The 19,483-nt window shown below is 39.6% G+C and overlaps 1 protein-coding gene across 4 annotated transcripts in view; it reads left to right on the top strand.

Moving 5' to 3' along the window:
* SORCS1 (sortilin related VPS10 domain containing receptor 1) overlaps positions 1 to 19,483 on the top strand; it is a 510,277-nt gene that overhangs the window by 357,085 nt on the left and 133,709 nt on the right. For all 4 annotated transcript variants that reach the window (XM_021699529.1, XM_021699531.1, XM_021699532.1 and 1 more), the window contains exon 6: positions 14,699 to 14,763. In XM_021699529.1, the coding sequence (XP_021555204.1) occupies positions 14,699 to 14,763 (65 nt within the window). The remainder of the gene's footprint in view (positions 1 to 14,698; positions 14,764 to 19,483) is intronic.

Below are 19,483 nucleotides of genomic sequence, written 5' to 3'. Positions count from 1 at the left end.
ATAAATAAATAAAATCATTAATTCCCAAAACAAACAATTCAGGTTCCAAACGAACCAACTAAAAATATGTGAAAAAGACAGCACAAGAAGTGGGTAAATATCCTCAACAGTTTAATCCCTCTTATAAATGAAAACTTGCATAAAAACATCTGTATGGATAAAAGTCCCATGATCCTGAACAGGCATTCTATACAAGAAAAAAAGAGAGACAACGTAAAAATGTTGAATCTCACAAATAGGAAATAAAAATTAAAACAAAAAGGATATAAAAATTAAAAAGGCACGCCTGGGTGGCTCAGTCAGTTAAGCAACCTTCTTCAGCTCAGGTCATGGGATAGAACCCCGCATCGGGCTCCCTGCTCAGCGGGGAGTCTGCTCCTCCCTCCCCAACTTGTGCTCTCTCTCTCAAATAAGTAAATAAAATCTTTGTTTAAAAATTAAAAAAGGATATGCCATTTATTAATCTGCCAAAGGGATAGTTTTTTTGAGAAGATAATACTTAGCCTAAGTGAGGGCTTGGGAAATGGACACTCATCTGTTCTTCTTAGCATAATTTATATAAACTTTCTGGAGGACAGTTGGACAGTTTATCAGGAGTCTTAAACAAATGCTCATTCTCTTTGTGTTAGTGAAATGCCCTCTTTTAATAATTCTGGCTGTTGAAAAACTGAGAGATAAGAGAGACATGCAAATATTTACCTGCAAAGATAATCAGTGCAGTATTATGTGTAGACACTACCGATAGTCTGTGGTCAGCTTGTCAGTTAAGAAAATTACAGAATATTGTACATCTGGCAAAACAGTGCATTCCAGCATTATAGTACGTTATGCTCTGTTAATGGTATGATGCAAAAGTTGTTTTTTAAAAAAGGAATGCCTACAGAAACAGAAAAATACTCTGAAGGATCGATGACAAAATGTTAAAGGTGATTGTTTCCAGATGGAAGGACCGTGTGAATGTTTTATTTTCCTTTTTATACTTCAGTCCGCTTTCCATTGTATTTTAAATGAACACGTATTATTTTTACAATTAGATTTCTTTTTTTTTTTTTTAAGATTTTATTTATTTGAGAGAGAGCACAAGCAGGGGGAGCAGCAGAGGGGGCGGGAGAAGCCGGCTCCCTACTTATCAGGGAGCCCGGTGAGGGGGCTTGATCCCAGCACCCTGGGATCCTGACCTGAGCCGAAGGCAGACGCTTAATGACTGAGCCAGCCAGGCGCCCCTACAATTGGATTTCTAAAAGCAGTGTTATTTCAATAAATGATGCCAATTATAAGAATAATAGAGCAGTCAAGCCTATTTTCCAGCTGGCAGAATTCGGAATTCGGGGTGGGTGGTGGTGGGAGATGAACAGGAATGGGACCTGCAGCATAGTCCCCTAGCAGGGCATCTCTTTTCTCCTTTCCCTCTGGTCGTCCTCCTCACATCTCTACCCTTTCATCTACCCCTCTTTTTCTTCTTCTTTGTCTGCTCTTCCCCATCTCCTCTTCCATGGCCTCTCCCTTCTCCTCCTCTCCTTCCCCTCCTTCTAACTTCCCCTCCCTGTCTCCCTCTCTTCTCTTTCTGTCACCATAAGATCTTTTCGGTGAGAACTTAAGAATTTGCATCCATACTGGAGTATTAATTTAAAAAAAATTAGAAGGTATGTTTTACATTTTCCATCATCACAGTATTTCCTTGGCCAAGCAGTTAGTACGAGTTCAAAGGCACACTAGCATGGCCTTCAAAGTATTTTCACAGGATATCATCACTGAATTTGCCCAGTTCCAAATCCCTTGACACCTTGTACTCAGCACTCCAGAAATTCTTTGTGAATAAGCAGAGTACTGAGGAGAGTAACTGCTGTTTGACACCGCAGGAATTTGTACTCCTGCTGTGAGGGTGAATCTGATTTCTTCCTTATCTAACCTCTCCTTCTCTGTACTTGCTCCTCTCCAGGCTTTACTGACTGGGTCACTTTCCCTTCTCCACTGGGGGGCTTGTGAGCTATGGCCTCTTGGGGTGTTTTTTCCACAGTATCAATACCCAGCAACAAAACAAGAGAATGTCGTTGTTTCATAACAGGTTCAAAAAGCAGAGCAGAGCTCTTCGAGGATGGTTAAACCAGCCTTAGGTGAGGGCCGGGGACCTGGTAGTCCAGTGTGGAGACTAACACTGTGTTTCTCACAAGGGTCAAAATTTATTAGTCATTTTTTACCTTCACACTTACACGCTCTGATATTTGAGGATCTAAACTAAACTTAGTTCCAGGCTATTTCCAGACTCCCAAAACAGGACACCCTCCCAAATATGCCCGGGCGCATGCTACCCTAATGCCCACCACACATGTTTCCGTCAGTCGGGGTTGCTATAACAAAATACCACACACTGGATGTCTTATAAACCACAGAAGTTTCTTTCTAACAGTTTAGGGGGCCTGCAGTCCGAGATCGGGGTGCCAGTGGGATGGGGGTCTGATGAAGGCCCTGTTCTGGGTTGCATGTGGTTTGTTACCTTCTTACTGTGTTCTCACATGCTGCACTGAGCAAGGGGGCCATCTCTGGCCTCTTCTACATGGGCACTCATCGCCTCCCTAAGACCTCACCTCCTAATCCTATCTCCTTAGAAATTAGGTTTCAGCATATGAATTTTGGGGATACACAAACATTTAAGCCATAGAAGCACATGACCCTTGTAGGATGTCAAATTGAAGTTTCCCATCATTTCTCCTGACCTTTTTGGTGTAAGACACATACATTATCTTTTGAGTCAATACTGTCTTTGCTGAGACACTAAGGAATAAAAAGAAAATGAATTTTTTTTCATGAGAAGGATCATTGGAGTGAGTCAAGAACCTGGGTTAGTAGTTCCAACCTTGATGCTCTCTGAGTGATATGAACTTGGACAAGGTATTTGCTCTCTTGAAGCCTTGATTTCCTTAACTGTGACATGTGGTGTTTGGACTAGTTAATCTTTAACAGACTTTTCATCTCTAAAGGACCCCTTAATTCCTACTGTTGACAATAGTGATGTTGCACCTACTCTTCCTTTTACTCTCCACAACGTTTTTATTAGGTCTTATCATTAATATCCTTTTTACAGGTGATACATGGAGCTGTAGAAAAATTAGAGAGCCTAAATTCTGATCTGATTATATCATTTATTAGCTGTATGCCCTTAGGCAAGTGACTTGCTTTCAGAGCTACCACCACCTTTGTTATCTTGTTATTATTTTTCCTCAATTTGTGTCATGTGTGAATTTTGTAGGCCCACAATAGGCATTCTTATCCACGTTGTTGAGTTGATGAGCAGGATGCCAACAAGAGCACAGCCCTGCAAGCCCTGTATGATATCAATCCTACACTTAATAGATGAACACCAGCCTTTGATTAACACCATATGACGTAGTGTTTTTGAGGTAGTTAAAGCTTCTTATAGTTTGTATATATTTTTTTCTACATAACTTTTAGTAAATGTTGTTATCACCACCTGATATATATTTACATTTATTTATACCTTCCCTGTCTTCTGTATGGAAATGGAAGCTTCATAAAGTGCAGGGATTATCTTCTGTTTAATTCACTCCTAAATCCTCAGCACCTTAGAATTGCCCCTGGCATATTGTCTGTATTCAATAAATATTTGTTGAATTTATTCATTCATTCATTCATTAAAAAACTTAATTGAGGATCAGCTGTCTGCCCTTCTGGGTGTTAAATATTAAGGATAACCCAAGGATCCACAGTTTAGATCAATAGTCTCCGTGGGGAGGTACCTGCAGCAGCACCCCAGGTGTGTACAAGATGATTCATTGAGATGTAGGCAGAAGATACTACAATTCCTGTTGTTTTTTTTTTTTTTTTTTTGCTATTTTACTTTCTATTTTGTGTATATTTTCTAAAGTTAAAGCATAAACACCCTAGTACGTTTCCTCAGCTTACAACCAATAAGTCATCATATACTGGCATGTGCTCATTTTCATTTTCCCTGCTTGGTATGTTCAAACCAAAACTTTGGAGATTGCTATTTTTGGAATTCTCTTATAGAATATAATTTCTCTGGGCCAAATTTTCTCCAGCAGCAAAATGCTCAGGTTTCAATCCTTTAACATACTACCCTCTAATCTGAAGCTCTTTGTCCTTAACAGAAAGGGAAAGAAAGGGGTAAGTGGTGAGGTTCTGTCCTCTCCTTGTCTTCTTTTACCCTGGCCCCTTTAGTCCCAAGCCAGACGTCGGTCCACACCTTCCTCCTCTCACTCCGAATTTAAGATAAACACAAACACACACCTCCTGCGGTCCTTAGCATTGTCTCTTGCTGCCACAGCTGTTCCACAGCGTTAGCTTTCCAAGCACTTATAGTAAGATGGTGGCAGAGTTGCCAGGAGTCTGAGGTTTGACATATTCCAGATCTCCTCTCCATACCATGCTCATTCTTTCCCACTACCCCTTTGCGACTTGCACACATTGATTATATGTCTCCTCCCAGACTGTTTTCCAGACTGAAGAAACTTTCTTGTTCATAATAGTACAAGTTTATTAATATTAATTATAAGAGTAATGCATAAATACATTGCAAAAAATTTTAAATTACTGACAAGGGTAATAATCTCTTTGTCACCCCCAATTCCAAAACCTCTCAGAGATGGCTACTATTATGAATTTTCTCTTTGTATTTCCAGTGGGTTTTTTTTTTTTCATTTATTATACATTTTTGCTTTGGGTCAATCAATAGACGATAGACAAATTGGGTATTTTAATTTAATAAATTGCAATATAGTAGTTAGAGATCTATCCCATTAATTTTATGTCCTGGCATGGAACAGTCTCCAAGATGGATTAGAGTAAAATTAACGAGTTGCTAAAAATGCATTGTGTATGATAGCACTACAGTTTAAAAAGATAAAAAGAAGCCTTATTAAAAAAAATATTTCGAGCCACCCCTTTACCTCAATCCCAAACTGTTTGATCATTTTAAGTATATTTCTCTTATCTCATTGGCACAATGATTTCTGTTTGAGGACTGGGCTGGTGATCTGGTCATCTTCCCTGGTGCCTCTAGATCCCCTCAAACTTGTATGCAGGAAACAACGAAGGCAAGGAGAGGGGCCCAAACAGTGGGGAAATAAGAAGAAAATGGGAAGTGAATCCATGGTTTTAGAAGTAAAGCCATTATATGAGAGAAACTAAGCATCTTTTTGTTTTTTGTCTGTCTTTCTATTTATTTGTTATTTGTAGTGGCTATCTTTGGCTCTGGGAAACCAGTGTGACATTGTGGAAGCCAGAAGAAATCAAGCAAGCATGTTTCTTAGGACTAAGACAGAGGCTAAAATGACACCTTGAAGCAGCTTTTTTTTTTTCCCCAGCCCATTTTCCCCAGATGGACAGGAGATGAGACCTCTGAATAAGCTGCTTTGTTCTAGAATAAAAGTTGCTGCATTAGCCAGGACTCTCCTGATGACCTGTGTCTTGACAGCCTAGCTGTGAGGCCAGGGGAGAGGGGAACCCTTGGCTACAGAAGAGGAAATCAAGGGAGCCAGCCACTGGTACCAGCCAGCTTTTGCTTCTTCTCGAACAGATAGAACCACTTGCTTCTAGGGGCTTTGTTTATGGAGAGAGCCTGTGGGAACATGATGCTCCTTCTAAAAAAAAGAAGACAGGTGTGTCCAACTCACCAGCCCCTTTTACTCTGCAGATCCCTGTTCTTTCCTCCGTATGCCATTAGCTGCCATTCTGAATCTGAATAAACAGATGCTATCCTGGCACGGTATTTATTTTTTAATACTTGCTCTGAGGTTATCTCTGTCAGGACATTTTGTGGCTCTGCACCATCTATGTGGCACTGTATTAAACTGGTATAAACTCTGACGAAATGCCAGGAGAATGATGAACTAGTGACATTTCTGAGTTCCTCTGTAGAAAATGTCTACAAAGGCTGCATTTGGCTGATCACATTTCAGAAGGCTGACTCTGCACGGCTCATATCATGGTGCGCTATATCAGGGTGTGATTGTTTTATTTGCATTCTTGACTCCAGTTATCCTCGGATTTTGTTCAGAAATGGCTGCTATATGTGAACACCAGTTTAAGATACTGAAAACAAGGATGAGTGATGCTGGCTTTGTCTTGTCTTCAACAACACAACTGGATCTAGCCTAGCCTGAGGGCCTTCACCGTCTACTTTCTGTGCACAGGGAGGCTCACACATAGATGGGGACAGAAGTTCTTCTTTTTAGCTATTTATAGCTTCGCACACTTAATGTACTTCAGTAGCATTTCATGGCTTTTAGGATCAAATAAAAAAACCTTAGCATGATGCACAGGGTGCTTCATGATTGGACCCCTGCCTAACTTTTTATTTTATTTTCTACTGCTCTATCCTGAAAACATTAGATCTACTGACTTGCTAGTATACACCTGTCTGGGCATCCTCTCTCTGACCTGCGGCCTCTTTACTTGCTATTTATCTCTAAATAGAATATTCTTCCACCCCTTCTGTCCATTGATCATGTTATTGCGTATCCTTGAAGATTGAATTCATTTACCCTAAAGGATTCCTGGGCCTTCCTTCTCCCACAGGTTTCTATCTGCAAGTGAAAGGTCATTCCTTCTATGTGTTCAAGTAGCACCTTGAATATGAGCACTCTTGTTACATGGGGAACTGTAGAGCTCCTCTTTAGCTCTAAAGCTCTTAAGGACAGCCTTTATTCTTATTACATATTAGGGGCTTGGAATGTTTCACTGAATAAAAAAAGTGATTTTATTTATTCATACAGTTGATCTCTGGGCTGTTGATTCTTTTTTTTTATCTTTTGAGTTATGATGATAAATCATGTTGATAAATCATTTTGGCTAATGGGGTACCCATGAAATCTCAAGAAGCTTTTATTACCAACATTAGCTTTAATTTTCAGATGGGTATTTACATTCCCCACCTCTCTCCTAAAATGAGAAAGGGAAAAAAAAGAGAGGAAAGAAATCGGCTGCATTTCTGAACCCTTGCTACGTACAAGGACTCTGATAAGTGCTTTAAGATATATATTCTAGGAAAACTTATTTTAGCCTCATTTTATTGATTTAAACAATAATAAAAGCACAGAGATGTGAAGTAACTCGCCAGATTTCACATATACAAATACATTGATAAATGCTTGCATGTTGGTTGTATACTTCTCCTTTTTCCAAAAGCATTCAGTAAACATTTATTGAGTAGTTGTACTTATCATGCATGGAAATGCATGGCATGGAAATACAGAAAGATTTGAGCTTATTGGTCAATAAGAGGAGTAGACAGATAAGTTACCAATTGAAACATGGCCTAGTTTATGCTATGCACAAGTATGTGCATGATTCTAGAAGTCTCAGAAGGAGTAACCAATTTAGTCTAAGTGACATCTTCACTGGAAAATCTATTTTCAACTTCATATATCTGCTGCCGAGACTTTAAGAGTGCACAGACTGTAAGAGTTAAGAAGGCATGGGGAACATATATCTTTTAGAATTACTGTTTTCTTTTTCTTGGGGTAAATACCCATCAGTAGAATACTGGATCATATGGTAACTCTATTTTTTAATATTCGAGGAATCTTCATTCTGTTTTCCGCAGTGGCTGCACCAGTCTGCCTTCCCACGAACAGTGCACAAGATTTCTTTTTTTCCACATCCTTGCCAACACTTGGTATTTCTTGTGTGGTTTTTTTTTTTTAGCCATTCTAATAGTTGTGAAATTTAGCAGCATTATTTATACTAGCCAAGATATGGAAGCAGCCCAAGCGACCATTGATAGATGAATGGATAAATATGTGGTACATATATACTATGGAATTTTACTCAGCCATAAAAAAAGAAAAGAACTGAAGTCTTGCCATTTACAACAGCATGGGTGGATCTAGAGTGTATAATGCTAAATGAAATAGGTCAGTCAGAGAAAGGCAAATACCATATGAGTTCACTTATCTGTAGAATTTAAAAAAATAAAACAAATCAACAAAGAAAAAAGAGACAAACAAACAAAAACCACTCAAATGCAGAGAACAAAGTGGTGTTTGCTAGAGGGGAGGTAGGTGGTAGGATGGGTGAAATAGATAAAGAGGATGAAGCATACATTTATCCTGATGAGCACTGAGAATTGTATAGGATTGTTGAATTATTGCCCACGAAATGGAAAAAAAAAATGCTAAAATAAAAGAGTTAAGAAGGCAGAATAAGGGTAAGAGGGAATTCCAGACAGAGACACAGTACATGCTAAGGCATGAAGACTTCCCTGCCCTTCTGTAAAATTTAGTTCAAGAAGGGAATTCATTTTCTCAAATAGGCATACAGGCAATATAAAGATAAATTAGATACCGCCACCTGTTGCCTTTTTGTATAATTAAAAGATCCTGGATCAAAATTTTTCATCTCATAATACAGAGAGGTTCCTCTGAGTCCCAGAATTGAACAACCCAATATATCAGATATTATAGTAGATACTGACCAGTGTAAAAATGTTGTCTATATGTTTACAGGGGAAACATTCTTCTCTGTGCTCTGGTAAGCACGGAGAATTTGGTGATAAAAAACAGAGCACCTGCCTTATGGGAGCTCCATGAAGTAAAAGAGGCATTTATGCAGAGAGATCCAGCAAACCATTATGAACCGTGACGGGGATACATACATACAGGGTAATCTGGAAGCATAAAGCAAGGGTGTCCAACCTTTTGTGCTAAATACCAAAAGTCAGATATACTATCATGATGGACAGAGATACATGAAGCCATTCTTGAGGTCTCACTCTGAAAAGAAGATCATCAAGGGAACATTTGGATTGAATTTTATGTTTATGCTATTTTTATTTTTGAGCCTTATTGAGGTATAGTTGACGAATAAAATTATAATATATTTAAAGTATACAATGTTAATGGTTTCAGAAACATATACAGTGTAAAAGGATTTCCACAACCAAGTTAACAGATCCATCATCTCCTATGTTTACCTTTTTTCTTTTCTTCTTTCTTTCTTTCTTTTTTTGTGAGAACACTTAAGTTCTATTAACAAATTTCAGTTTACAATACATTATTAATCAACTATACTCATCACCTTGTACCTTATTCATCTTATAACTGAAAGTTTGTATCCTTTTACCATCCTGTCCCTGTTTTTTCCTCCTGCCAACCCCTGGCAACCACCTGTTAACATTATTGTCATCATTAGTAAGCAAAGCACAGTAACTGGTCTTTTTTTTTTTTTTAATGTTTTATTTATTTATTTATTTGACAGAGACACAGCGAGAGAGGGAACACAAGCAGGGGGAGTGGGAGAAGCAGGCTTCCCGTGGAGCAGGGAGCCCAATGTGGGGCTCGATCCCAGGACCCTGGGATCATAACCTGAGCCGAAGGCAGACGCTTAATGACTGAGCCACCCAGGCGCCCCTTACCAGTGCCACAAAATAAAAGCAGTGATAATTCTTTATGATCTGTGACTGCAGATCTAGAGGTACTCCCAGACTACCAGGAAAAGGGGTGAGCCTAACCGCCAATAAAAGTTGTTGGAAACATTGTGGTTTGACTTTAAAGTTTTAGTTTGTTGTTAAAATTGTTTTACTCCAGATGGGGGCAAAAAATTTTAGGCAGTGTAAGGGGAGCTGGTTAGCCACAGTAGAGTCTAGAGAAGCAAGGGACTCTGTTTTGTTCCCATGTCTTTTTGTGAATCGATAAGGGTGGAAACATCACTTGAAACAATAGCTCCTGCCTTTAGAAATAACAAAAGATCTTTTTTTAATCCTTTTTTTATTATGTTATGTTAATCACCATACATTACATCATTAGTTTTGATGTAGTGTTCCATGATTCATTGTTTCCGTATAACACCCAGTGCTCCATGCAGAACGTGCCCTCTTTAATACCCATCACCAGGCCAACCCATGCCCCCACCCCCTCCCCTCTAGAATCCTCAGTTCATTTTCCAGAGTACATCGTCTCTCATGGTTCATCTCCCCCTCCAATTCCCCCCCTTCATTCTTCCCCTCCTGCTATCTTCTTCTTCTTCTTTTTTCTTTCTTAACATATATTGCATTATTTGTTTCAGAGGTTTGGATCTGTGATTCAACAGTATTGCACAATTCACAGTGCTCACCATAGCACATACCCTCCCCAGTGTCTATCACCCAGTCACCCCATCCCTCCCACCCCCCACCACTCCAGCAACCCTCTGTTTGTTTCCTGAGATTAAGAATTCCTCATATCAGTGAGGTCATATGATACATGTCTTTCTCTGATTGACTTATTTCGCTCAGCATAACGCTCTCCAGTTCCATCCACGTCGTTGGAAATGGCAAGATCCCATTCCTTTTGATGGCTGCATAATATTCCATTGTATATATATAGCACTTCTTCTTTATCCATTCATCTGTCAATGGACATCTTGGCTCTTTCCACAGTTTGGCTATTGTGGACATTGCTGCTATAAACATCGGGGTACATGTACCCCTTCGGATCCCTACATTTGTATCTTTGGGATAAATATCCAGTAGAGCAATTGCTGGATCGTATGGTAACTCTATTTTCAACTGTTTGAGGAACCTCCATACTGTTTTCCAGAGTGGTTACACCAGCTTGCATTCCCACCAACAGTGTATGAGGGTTCCCCTTTCTCCGCATCCCCGCCAACATCTGTCATTTCCTGACTTGTTAATTTTAGCCATTCTGACTGGTGTGAGGTGATATCTCATTGAGGGTTTGATTTGGATTTCCTTGATGCCAAGCGATGTTGAGCACTTTTTCATGTGTCTGTTGGCCATTTGGATGTCTTCTTTGGAAAAATGTCTGTTCATGTCTTCTGCCCATTTCTTGATTGGATCATTTGTTCTTTGGGTGTTGAGTTTAAGAAGTTCTTTATAGATTTTGGATATGAGCCCTTTATCTGATATGTCATTTGCAAATATCTTCTCCCATTCTGTCGGTTGTCTTTTGGTTTTGTTGACTGTTTCTTTTGCTGTACAAAAGCTTTTTATCTTGATGAGGTCCCAATAGTTCATTTTTGCCCTTGCTTCCCTTGCCTTTGGCAATGTTTCTAGGAAGAAGTTGCTGTGGCTGAGGTCAAAGAGGTTTCTGCCTGTGTTGTCCTTTAGGATTTTAATGGACTCCCATCTCACATTGAGGTCTTTCAACCGTTTTGAGTCTATTTTTGTGTGTGGTGTAAGGAAATGGTCCAGTTTCATTCTTCTATATGTGGCTGTCCAATTTGCCCAACACCATTTGTTGAAGAGACTGTCTTTTTTCCATTGGACATTCTTTCCTGCTTTGTCAAAGATGAGTTGACCATAGAGTTGAGGGTCCATTTCTGAGCTCTCGATTCTGTTCCATTGATCTATGTGTCTGTTTTTGTGCCAGTACCATACTGTCTTGGTGACGACAGCTTTGTAATAGAGCTGGAAATCCGGAATTGTGATGCCGCCAGCTTTGCTTTTCTTTTTCAACATTCCTCTGGCTATTCGGGTCTTTTCTGATTCCATACAAATTTTAGGATTATTTGTTCCACTTCTTTGAAAAATGTCGATGGTATTTTGATGGGGATTGCATTGAATGTGTAGATTGCTCTAGGTAGCATTGACATCTTCACAATATTTGTTCTTCCAATCCATGAGCATGGAACGTTTTTCCATTTCTTTGTGTCTTCCTCAATTTCTTTCATGAGTATTTTATAGTTTTCTGAGTACAGATCCTTTGTCTCTTTGGTTAGATTTATTCCTAGGTATCTTATGATTTTGGGTGCAATTGTAAATGGGATCAACTCCTTAATTTCTCTTTCTTCTGTCTTGTTGTTCATGTATAGGAATGCCACTGATTCCTGTTCATCAATTTTATATCCTGCCACTTGACTGAATTCCTGTATGAGTTCTAGCAGTTTTGGGGTGGAGTCTTTTGGGTTTTCCACATAAAGTATCATATCATCTGCAAAGAGTGAGAGTTTGACTTCTTCTTTGCCGATTTAGATGCCTTTGATTTCTTTTTGTTGTCTGAGTGCTGTGGCTAGGACTTTTAATACTAGGTTGAACAGCAGTGGTGATAGTGGACATCCCTGCCGCGTTCCTGACCTTAGGGGGAAAGCTCTCAGTTTTTCCCCATTGAGAATGATATTCGCTGTAGGTTTTTCATAGATGGCTTTTATGATATTGAGATATGTACCCTCTATGCCTATACTCTGAAGAGTTTTGCTCAAGAAAGGATGCTGTACTTTGTCAAATGCTTTTTCTGCATCTATTGAGAGGATCATATGGTTCTTGTTCTTTCCTTTATTTATGTATTGTATCACATTGATTGATTTGTGGATGTTGAACCAACTTTGCAGCCCAGGGATCAATCCCACTTGGTCATGGTGAATAATCCTTTTAATGTACTGTTGGATCCTACTGGCTAGTATTTTGGTGAGAATTTTTGCATCCATGTTCATCAAGGATATTGGTCTGTAATTCTCCTTTTTGATGGGGTCTTTGTCTGGTTTGGGGATCAAGGTAATGGGGGCCTCATAAAACGAGTTTGGAAGTTTTCCTTCCATTTCTATTTTTTGGAACAGTTTCAGAAGAATAAGTATTAATTCTTCTTGAAATGTTTGGTAGAATTCCCCTGGGAAGCCATCTGGCCCTGGGCTTTTGTTTTTTGGGAGATTTTTGATGACTGCTTCAATTTCCTTAGTGGTTATAGGTCTGTTCAGGTTTTCTATTTCTTCCTGGTTCAGTTTTGGTAGTTGATACATCTCTAGGAATGCCTCCATTTCTTCCAGGTTATCTAATTTGCTGGCATAGAGTTGCTCATAATATGTTCTTAGAATTGTTTGTATTTCTTTGGTGTTGGTTGTGATCTCTCCTCTTTCATTTGTGATTTTGTTGATTTGGGTCATTTCTCTTTTCTTTTTTTTTTTTTTAAGGTTTTATTTATTTATTCATGAGAGTCAGAGAGAGAGAGAGAGAGAGGCAGAGGCAGAGGGAGAAGCAGGCTCCCCACCTAGCAGGGAGCCCGATGCGGGACTCGATCCAGGACCCTGGGATCATAACCTGAGCCGAAGGCAGATGCTTAACCATCTGATCCACCCAGGCGCCCTCTCTTTTCTTTTTGATAAGTCTGGCCAGGGGTTTATCAATCTTGTTAATTCTTTTAGAAATAACAAAAGATCTTAAGAGACAACTGCTCTTATTGATTTGGGGCCATGAGCACATGGAAAGATGCAACTGGATGCAGGGTACTTATTTCATCTCGCACTGACACTCACCATGAGCCAAGCAGACAGGTCTGCATGCTAGTTTTTACCATTGTGTTTCTGCGATGCCAGCCTTCTGGGAATCACAGGTACTAGTCATTTCAAGGAAGAAACTCAGGGTAGCCGGCATGGTGGGAGGTGAACAGCATGGAACTACCCACTAATAATTTACAAAAACCAGTTAGCCGCTGAGATTTCTAGCTGGAAGGCTTTTAAGGAGCTTGGTTTTTTTTCTTAATCTCCTGACTGTGGCCTCGTCAGAAGAGGTCGCCTGTGGATCCAGTCGGGGCTTCAGTGTGAGAAATGGAGAGCCACCCTCCCTGGACCAGCAACTGAAGTGATGGTTTCTGTTTCTATTAGACTGCCCGCATTCAGATTCCAAGGATGTGGAGTGTCCCAGTGTGTGTCTCCTGGCTCTTTGGGGAAAATTATCAAACCCTTATTAGGACTTTTCGGCTGTTGGAGAGAAGAAAGCAGGGTTTAGTGTTTTGAGCATAGACTCTGAATTTCAGGCCATGTATCAATCAGAGAAAAGTTACTGACAGTGATAATTGGGCCTTTAGGAGACTTCTTAAGATGAAGAGAGACTAAGCTAGCTATGCCTCAGACTCTTTGAGCTCAGAAAATGAGTTCAAATAAGAAGAGTTCTGGGAATGCCCTTAGGACAATGATTAACTTACTTATTTCAAAGAGCTTACAGACCATTATATACTCCCTCCCTCCGTTCATTTCCTTCCTTCTTTCATTCAACATTTGACTATCCATTATAGCTCAGGTAACAGAATAATTATTTTCTACTTAATAAGGCTTACTAAAAGATTATGCTAGATAATAGGTGCCTCCAAGGCATTTTAAATAGACTTTTATTTTGCTTTTATTTTATTTTACTTACACATACGGTTTCAAGCACCTACCGTGAAGTGTGGTGCATTTGCATTTTCCTCTCACACTGGTTCAGCGATACAGAGCGTGGTCCCTCTGTGCCATACTGGCCCCTGCATCAGGTGGGGTCACATGATATGTTCATAGTGTGTAGGATAGGGGGACCTAGTTCTGCTAATTTCAAATGAAAAAATTAATTAGATCAGTTTGCTATGGAAATCACTTTTCAAGCAACCCAGCTAAAGTAGCCTGCCTGGAATTTGCCTGGTGTGTCTTGAAAGTCTAACATGTTGTTAGTGAGATTGTCACAGGAGGACATCCAGGCCATGTGTAGGACTTATTTGCAGGTCGGAGCTAATAACACGCAATATCCTCGTCAGAGTTAAGCCTGGCCTTCATCAAATAAAGATTTCATTATAGCTTTTATTTGAAGTGGAAATTTTACTGTCAGGCTATATAAATAAATACAGCAGATATATTCCAAGGATTGTGGTGTTTAAATCCTGTGAACCTCAGTAGTCCCTGGGCTCCACTGAGTTTCTCTGAGGAACATATGAAGTCATTAATGTTGGTCTTCCTTTTCCTGTTTCTCCTTTTTTTTTTTTAGGTCTGTGATGGGGTCAAATAAGGAACCAGATCTTGTGCATCTCGAGGCCAGAACTGTAGATGGTCGTAAGTAATTCGTCTTCTCCATGATGTTCATAGTAATACTAGTTTTCCCAATCTGCCATGAGCTGAGTCTGTGTCTAGGGAAACATAGCAGCAATAGTTCAAGTCCTTAGTAATCCAGAGTTGTCTTAACAATTTCCAACATCTCTCATCCAGCCAAGGTGTTTTCCTTTCCAGGTAATGAGGAAATGCCCCCGTTTCTTATTTCTGAAGTGTTTTTGTAGTTATTGTTATGATTATGTTTTTGCCGCTGTTTTGTTTTGATTTGTTTTTCCGGTTTCCTTATTTTAACAGATATAGTTTCAAAAAAACCATAGAATAATATCAGAACCAGAGAAGGCATCCATTTCTTAGGAGAGTCTTTCTTGAACTCCCATTCTAAACAAATTTCATATTTTATTTGCTTTCATTCTGTGGTTATACTGGATGTTATCTTTGGGGGAAGCCAAGAGAAGGGTACAGGGCAACTCTCTATACTAGTTTTTGCAACTTTTATGTGAGCCTAAAATTATTTCAAAATAAAAAGCTAAAAAAGTAGAAATGGATGTTTACGTCTGAACCATCCATAGTGATTAATTACAATGAATTGGCCTCTGGGTTCTAGGATAGGAGGGGCTGTGTGCATCTTCAGTCAATATCACGTCTCCAGCACATGCCACATTGTCAACATGTAGATGGGGCTTAGTAAATATTAGTTGAGTGAGTGAATACATAGTTGACCAATTGTCAGGGTGACCAAGTCACTTACTAAGTTGGAAAATTTTAGGGCATTGCACCTCAAATCTGAACATAATATGGCCCAACGAGGGATCTTGTTAAAATGTGGATTCTGATTCAACAGGGGCTCAAGAGTCTGCATTCCTAATAAGTTCCCAGACGAAGCCCAGGCTGCTGGTCAGCGGAACACATTTAAAGTAACAAAGTCCTACAATGAAAAACTAATGAAAGAGCTTTAGGGTCTGTCTCCCATGACTGCACCTCTTGTTTAGGAAGCTCCGGATGGAATTGGTAACATCCCAGATTGTTTTCATTTTCAAGCTTTTGGGGATAATACCACTTCTGGCTTGTGGCATCTAATGCACATAACCCCATATCCTGAAAACAATAAGGCCGTCACTTTCCTTGATGTGCACGTTTTCTTTCACCCAACATTATTCCTATGCTCCCTGCAGCCATGAAGGTTGATAATGCCAAACTGTCATCTCGGGCTCAGCTTTCACATGGCATGAAATAGATTCAGTTCTAATTTTATTTATTTTATTTTACTTTTTTGCAAAGGCAGCATCTTCAGAAACTACCCAAGAGTGAAAATTCAATAAAGGGATTTAATTTGAAAAGTTATCCCTGTCAAAACAAAACAAAAAAAAAAAATTACCTACCAATTGAAATAAAGGATCTAGGCATAATGCCTGACCTGACTGGGTATTAAAAAAAGAGATTTTTTCAGTATCATATCCAGTCCCTCTCTTTATCTTTTTCTCTCTCTCTCTTCCTTCCTCTCCCTCTTCCTTTTTCTCAAGGTACTTGGTAACCAGGACTCCAGGGCAAAGAAACAGAGAGGAAGAGGAGAGAAGGAAAGAGCACAGAGAGATCAGAGTAGTAAGGTATTAGCATATGTAGTGGAGACTGTATTTATTAAACCCAGGTTCCAGGCTGGTCAGTTGCTCCAGGAATTCTAATGTCTGTATGTCACTTCTCTATTTTTTGATTGAGATCCTTCTTGTATTTCTATCCCTTCAGTAGTATTCAGGACAAAATTTAAGTCTGTGGAACCCATTGTTTATACATCTTGTAGAGTATGTGCCAAAATAATACGATATTTTGACTTTGGATAAGTGATTGCTTTCTGATTTTTTTTTTTTGATTGCTTTCTGATTTTAATGGATTCAGGAATTCTGTTATTTTGACACAGGAACAAGCCCTCAATAGCTTATTTGGCTCATCCCCATAGGGTGGTTTACAAAGTTATTCAAAGTTCAGTTTTAGTCTCATTTCACATTTCCCTAGATTACACTTTATAATTGATTTCTACTTCACCTGAAGTCTCCAGAGCTCCATAGCTGAGGGCAGGTAAGCTCTGGAAAGAGCTTTTTTTTTTTTTTTCCTTGCTCTGCGACAGTCTATGACTACCATAGACATTTCTGCCACTGTGCTCTGGGATCTGGATGTCTTGTAGTTTACACTGTGACAAGGATGTTATTCTTCCTTGCATTACCTCTCTGCCTTGGGAGGCAGGCGGGGGAGAGCAACCTCAATTACCATCAATCACAGGAATTATTATTGGAAAATTTTGAACATGTTTATTGGATGTGGCATTTGTTATTGGCCCCTGCATTTAACTGAGGACAAACTGACAGGTCCTCATCCCAGAGACAAAGATTTTACTGTTTGACTATCGTGTGTGTGTATGAATGTGCATGCATTCAGGCATCCTATGCACCTGGTACATTAAAACTGCTGCCCAGTGCATTAAAACCATAAAAAGGAAACCTATTCTAATGATTCACCTAATATAGGTGCATTTCTGTATATGTATGTAATGTATGTAGTTAGAAAATGTTGACTAAACTGCTGGATTGAAAGCTTTGTGTAAAGCCATATCTCATTTTATTTTGATTCTTTGTACAAACAAAGCTCAGAGACTGACCCATTTGTTGACTTAATACATAACCTTATCTGTGTAAGCATGTCTTCTTAAAGAAGGGCTTTAACCATAGGGTCTACAGAGTCCTGAGGGCTAATGGATAAGTTTAAGAACCTCACTAACTCCCTGAAATTGTGTACTGCATGTTACGTATATGTGATTTTGGAGGATAATAATGTAACTGTGATCAGAATTCTTCACATGGCAATTACATAGGAATGCAGAGTTCTCTATGCACATGTGTAATTATCATCTTGCAAGAAAACCTGCAGTATCAGGTTTGACCTTTATCACTCCTCCCTCTGACTTCTGAAATGAAAGGCCTGGTCAGTGACATGACTATTTCCATACTGGTGGTGATCCATGCTAACACGGACAGGGAACAGGGGACAATTACTGGGCTCATTGTCTATTTGCATGAGTAAGTAACCTTGTAACAACTTGCACAAGGACTAATCTCTTTCACTGGGGAGAAACAACCTTGGCCCTTTAATCAACTGTGAAAATGATTGTCCAAAAACTCTTGCTGAAATGAACCACAGACTAGCATTTTACAAGCTGAAATAAAAATCAGAGGAGAGTCACAACTTTATATAACCACCTTCCCACAAATTCTGGTCTTGGGTGATAACTGGACATCCCATTCTACTTCCCATTTTCCAGTGCTCCAATTGACTTGCATATTGAGTGGCTTGCCTAGCAACATCTGAATAGGGGGAGCGTGGGTAAATGCTGAGGGGCTGGGATGGAGACCTCAGTTCTCATCAGGCCTCAGTAGGTGACCTATGGAGCGCTCTCAGTTCTTCCTATAGAAAAAGATTACTTTTATAACAACAAGAGTAGCAACAATGACAATAAAAAGGATAAGCCGAACTCAGGTGCATCAAGTGAAAAGTAAAATCTACTTCTTGACCTTCATTCCCATTCCCCAGAGGTACTATGTTTTTTGTTTTTTTTTATATTTCTTCTGCATTTTTACAGAAATTGTTTGGGCTTACACAGGTGAATATATATGTGAGTACACATACATACACATTCACAAATGTTCGTGTTGTAAAACCATTATGCCAAATTCACTATTGGGGAACACAATAGCAAGTTACAGTTTTTCCATATCAATACATGTAAATGTAGCCACTTTGTGACCGGTGACTACAAAAAAAAAAAAAAAAAAAAAAACACAGACAAACCCACTTTGTGCAGTCAACTGTGCTCGTTAGCCCTTCTCTCATTAATAGACCTGTAGGGGTTTGGCTCTTTCATATAGTGCTAATACATCACACACAGACACACACACACATTACTGATTTGGTTAGTAAGCATTCGGACTTGTGCAGGCAGTAAGCACTGCTGGGGAGAGAAATTATTGAAGGCAAATTCCGGGTCTGAGAGTGTGCACATTGATATACAAATGATACACATTGTATCCTTGTTACATTGTCCTCTGAGATGGTTGTATCATTGCACACTGTCAGTATGATGATGCTAGGATGCTTGTGTTTGTAAGCCTTCAATAGCCCGAGACGTTATCAAAGATTTTTTAAACATAACCCATCTGATGAGCAAAGAGCTATATCCTTATTGTTTTCATTCTCATTTATTTAATCGCGAATGAGGTATTTTTATTTATTTTTCTTGGCTATTTGTATTTCCTCATCAGTGCACCTTTAAAAGATAGCAAATCTCTTTGATGTTCCGGAGAAGACGAACACTTTGGCATTTCTGTACAAAAAAAAAAAAAAAGTCAAACTGGCCACTCCCACTCCAGTGAAGGTCCCAGCTCTGGCCCACCAACTGGCATTATTTGACCCCACATTTCATAACCTTCATTTACCTTCTTTTCAGTCAGTTTAGGAACAGTTTCTGGGGTGGGACCTGGGAAGAGGCTAGAAGTTTCCAGTTCGGGGAGGCTGCAGGCTCCGATGGCCCCCTCCTAGTCCCCAGCATGCTGAACAAGCACCTCTCCCCTCTTGCCTGTGCCCACAGCAGGCATCAGGGACGAGGGTGCGCCGGGGCACCTTGCACTTGGCTTTTTCTCCTGGCTGCCTCCTTCTGACCCCATTGTTCATATTGCAAAAG

The sequence above is a fragment of the Neomonachus schauinslandi genome, chromosome 6 (genome assembly GCF_002201575.2).
Source record: "Neomonachus schauinslandi chromosome 6, ASM220157v2, whole genome shotgun sequence".
Taxonomy (NCBI): domain Eukaryota; kingdom Metazoa; phylum Chordata; class Mammalia; order Carnivora; family Phocidae; genus Neomonachus; species Neomonachus schauinslandi.
This window is presented reverse-complemented; position numbering and strand designations above follow the sequence as displayed.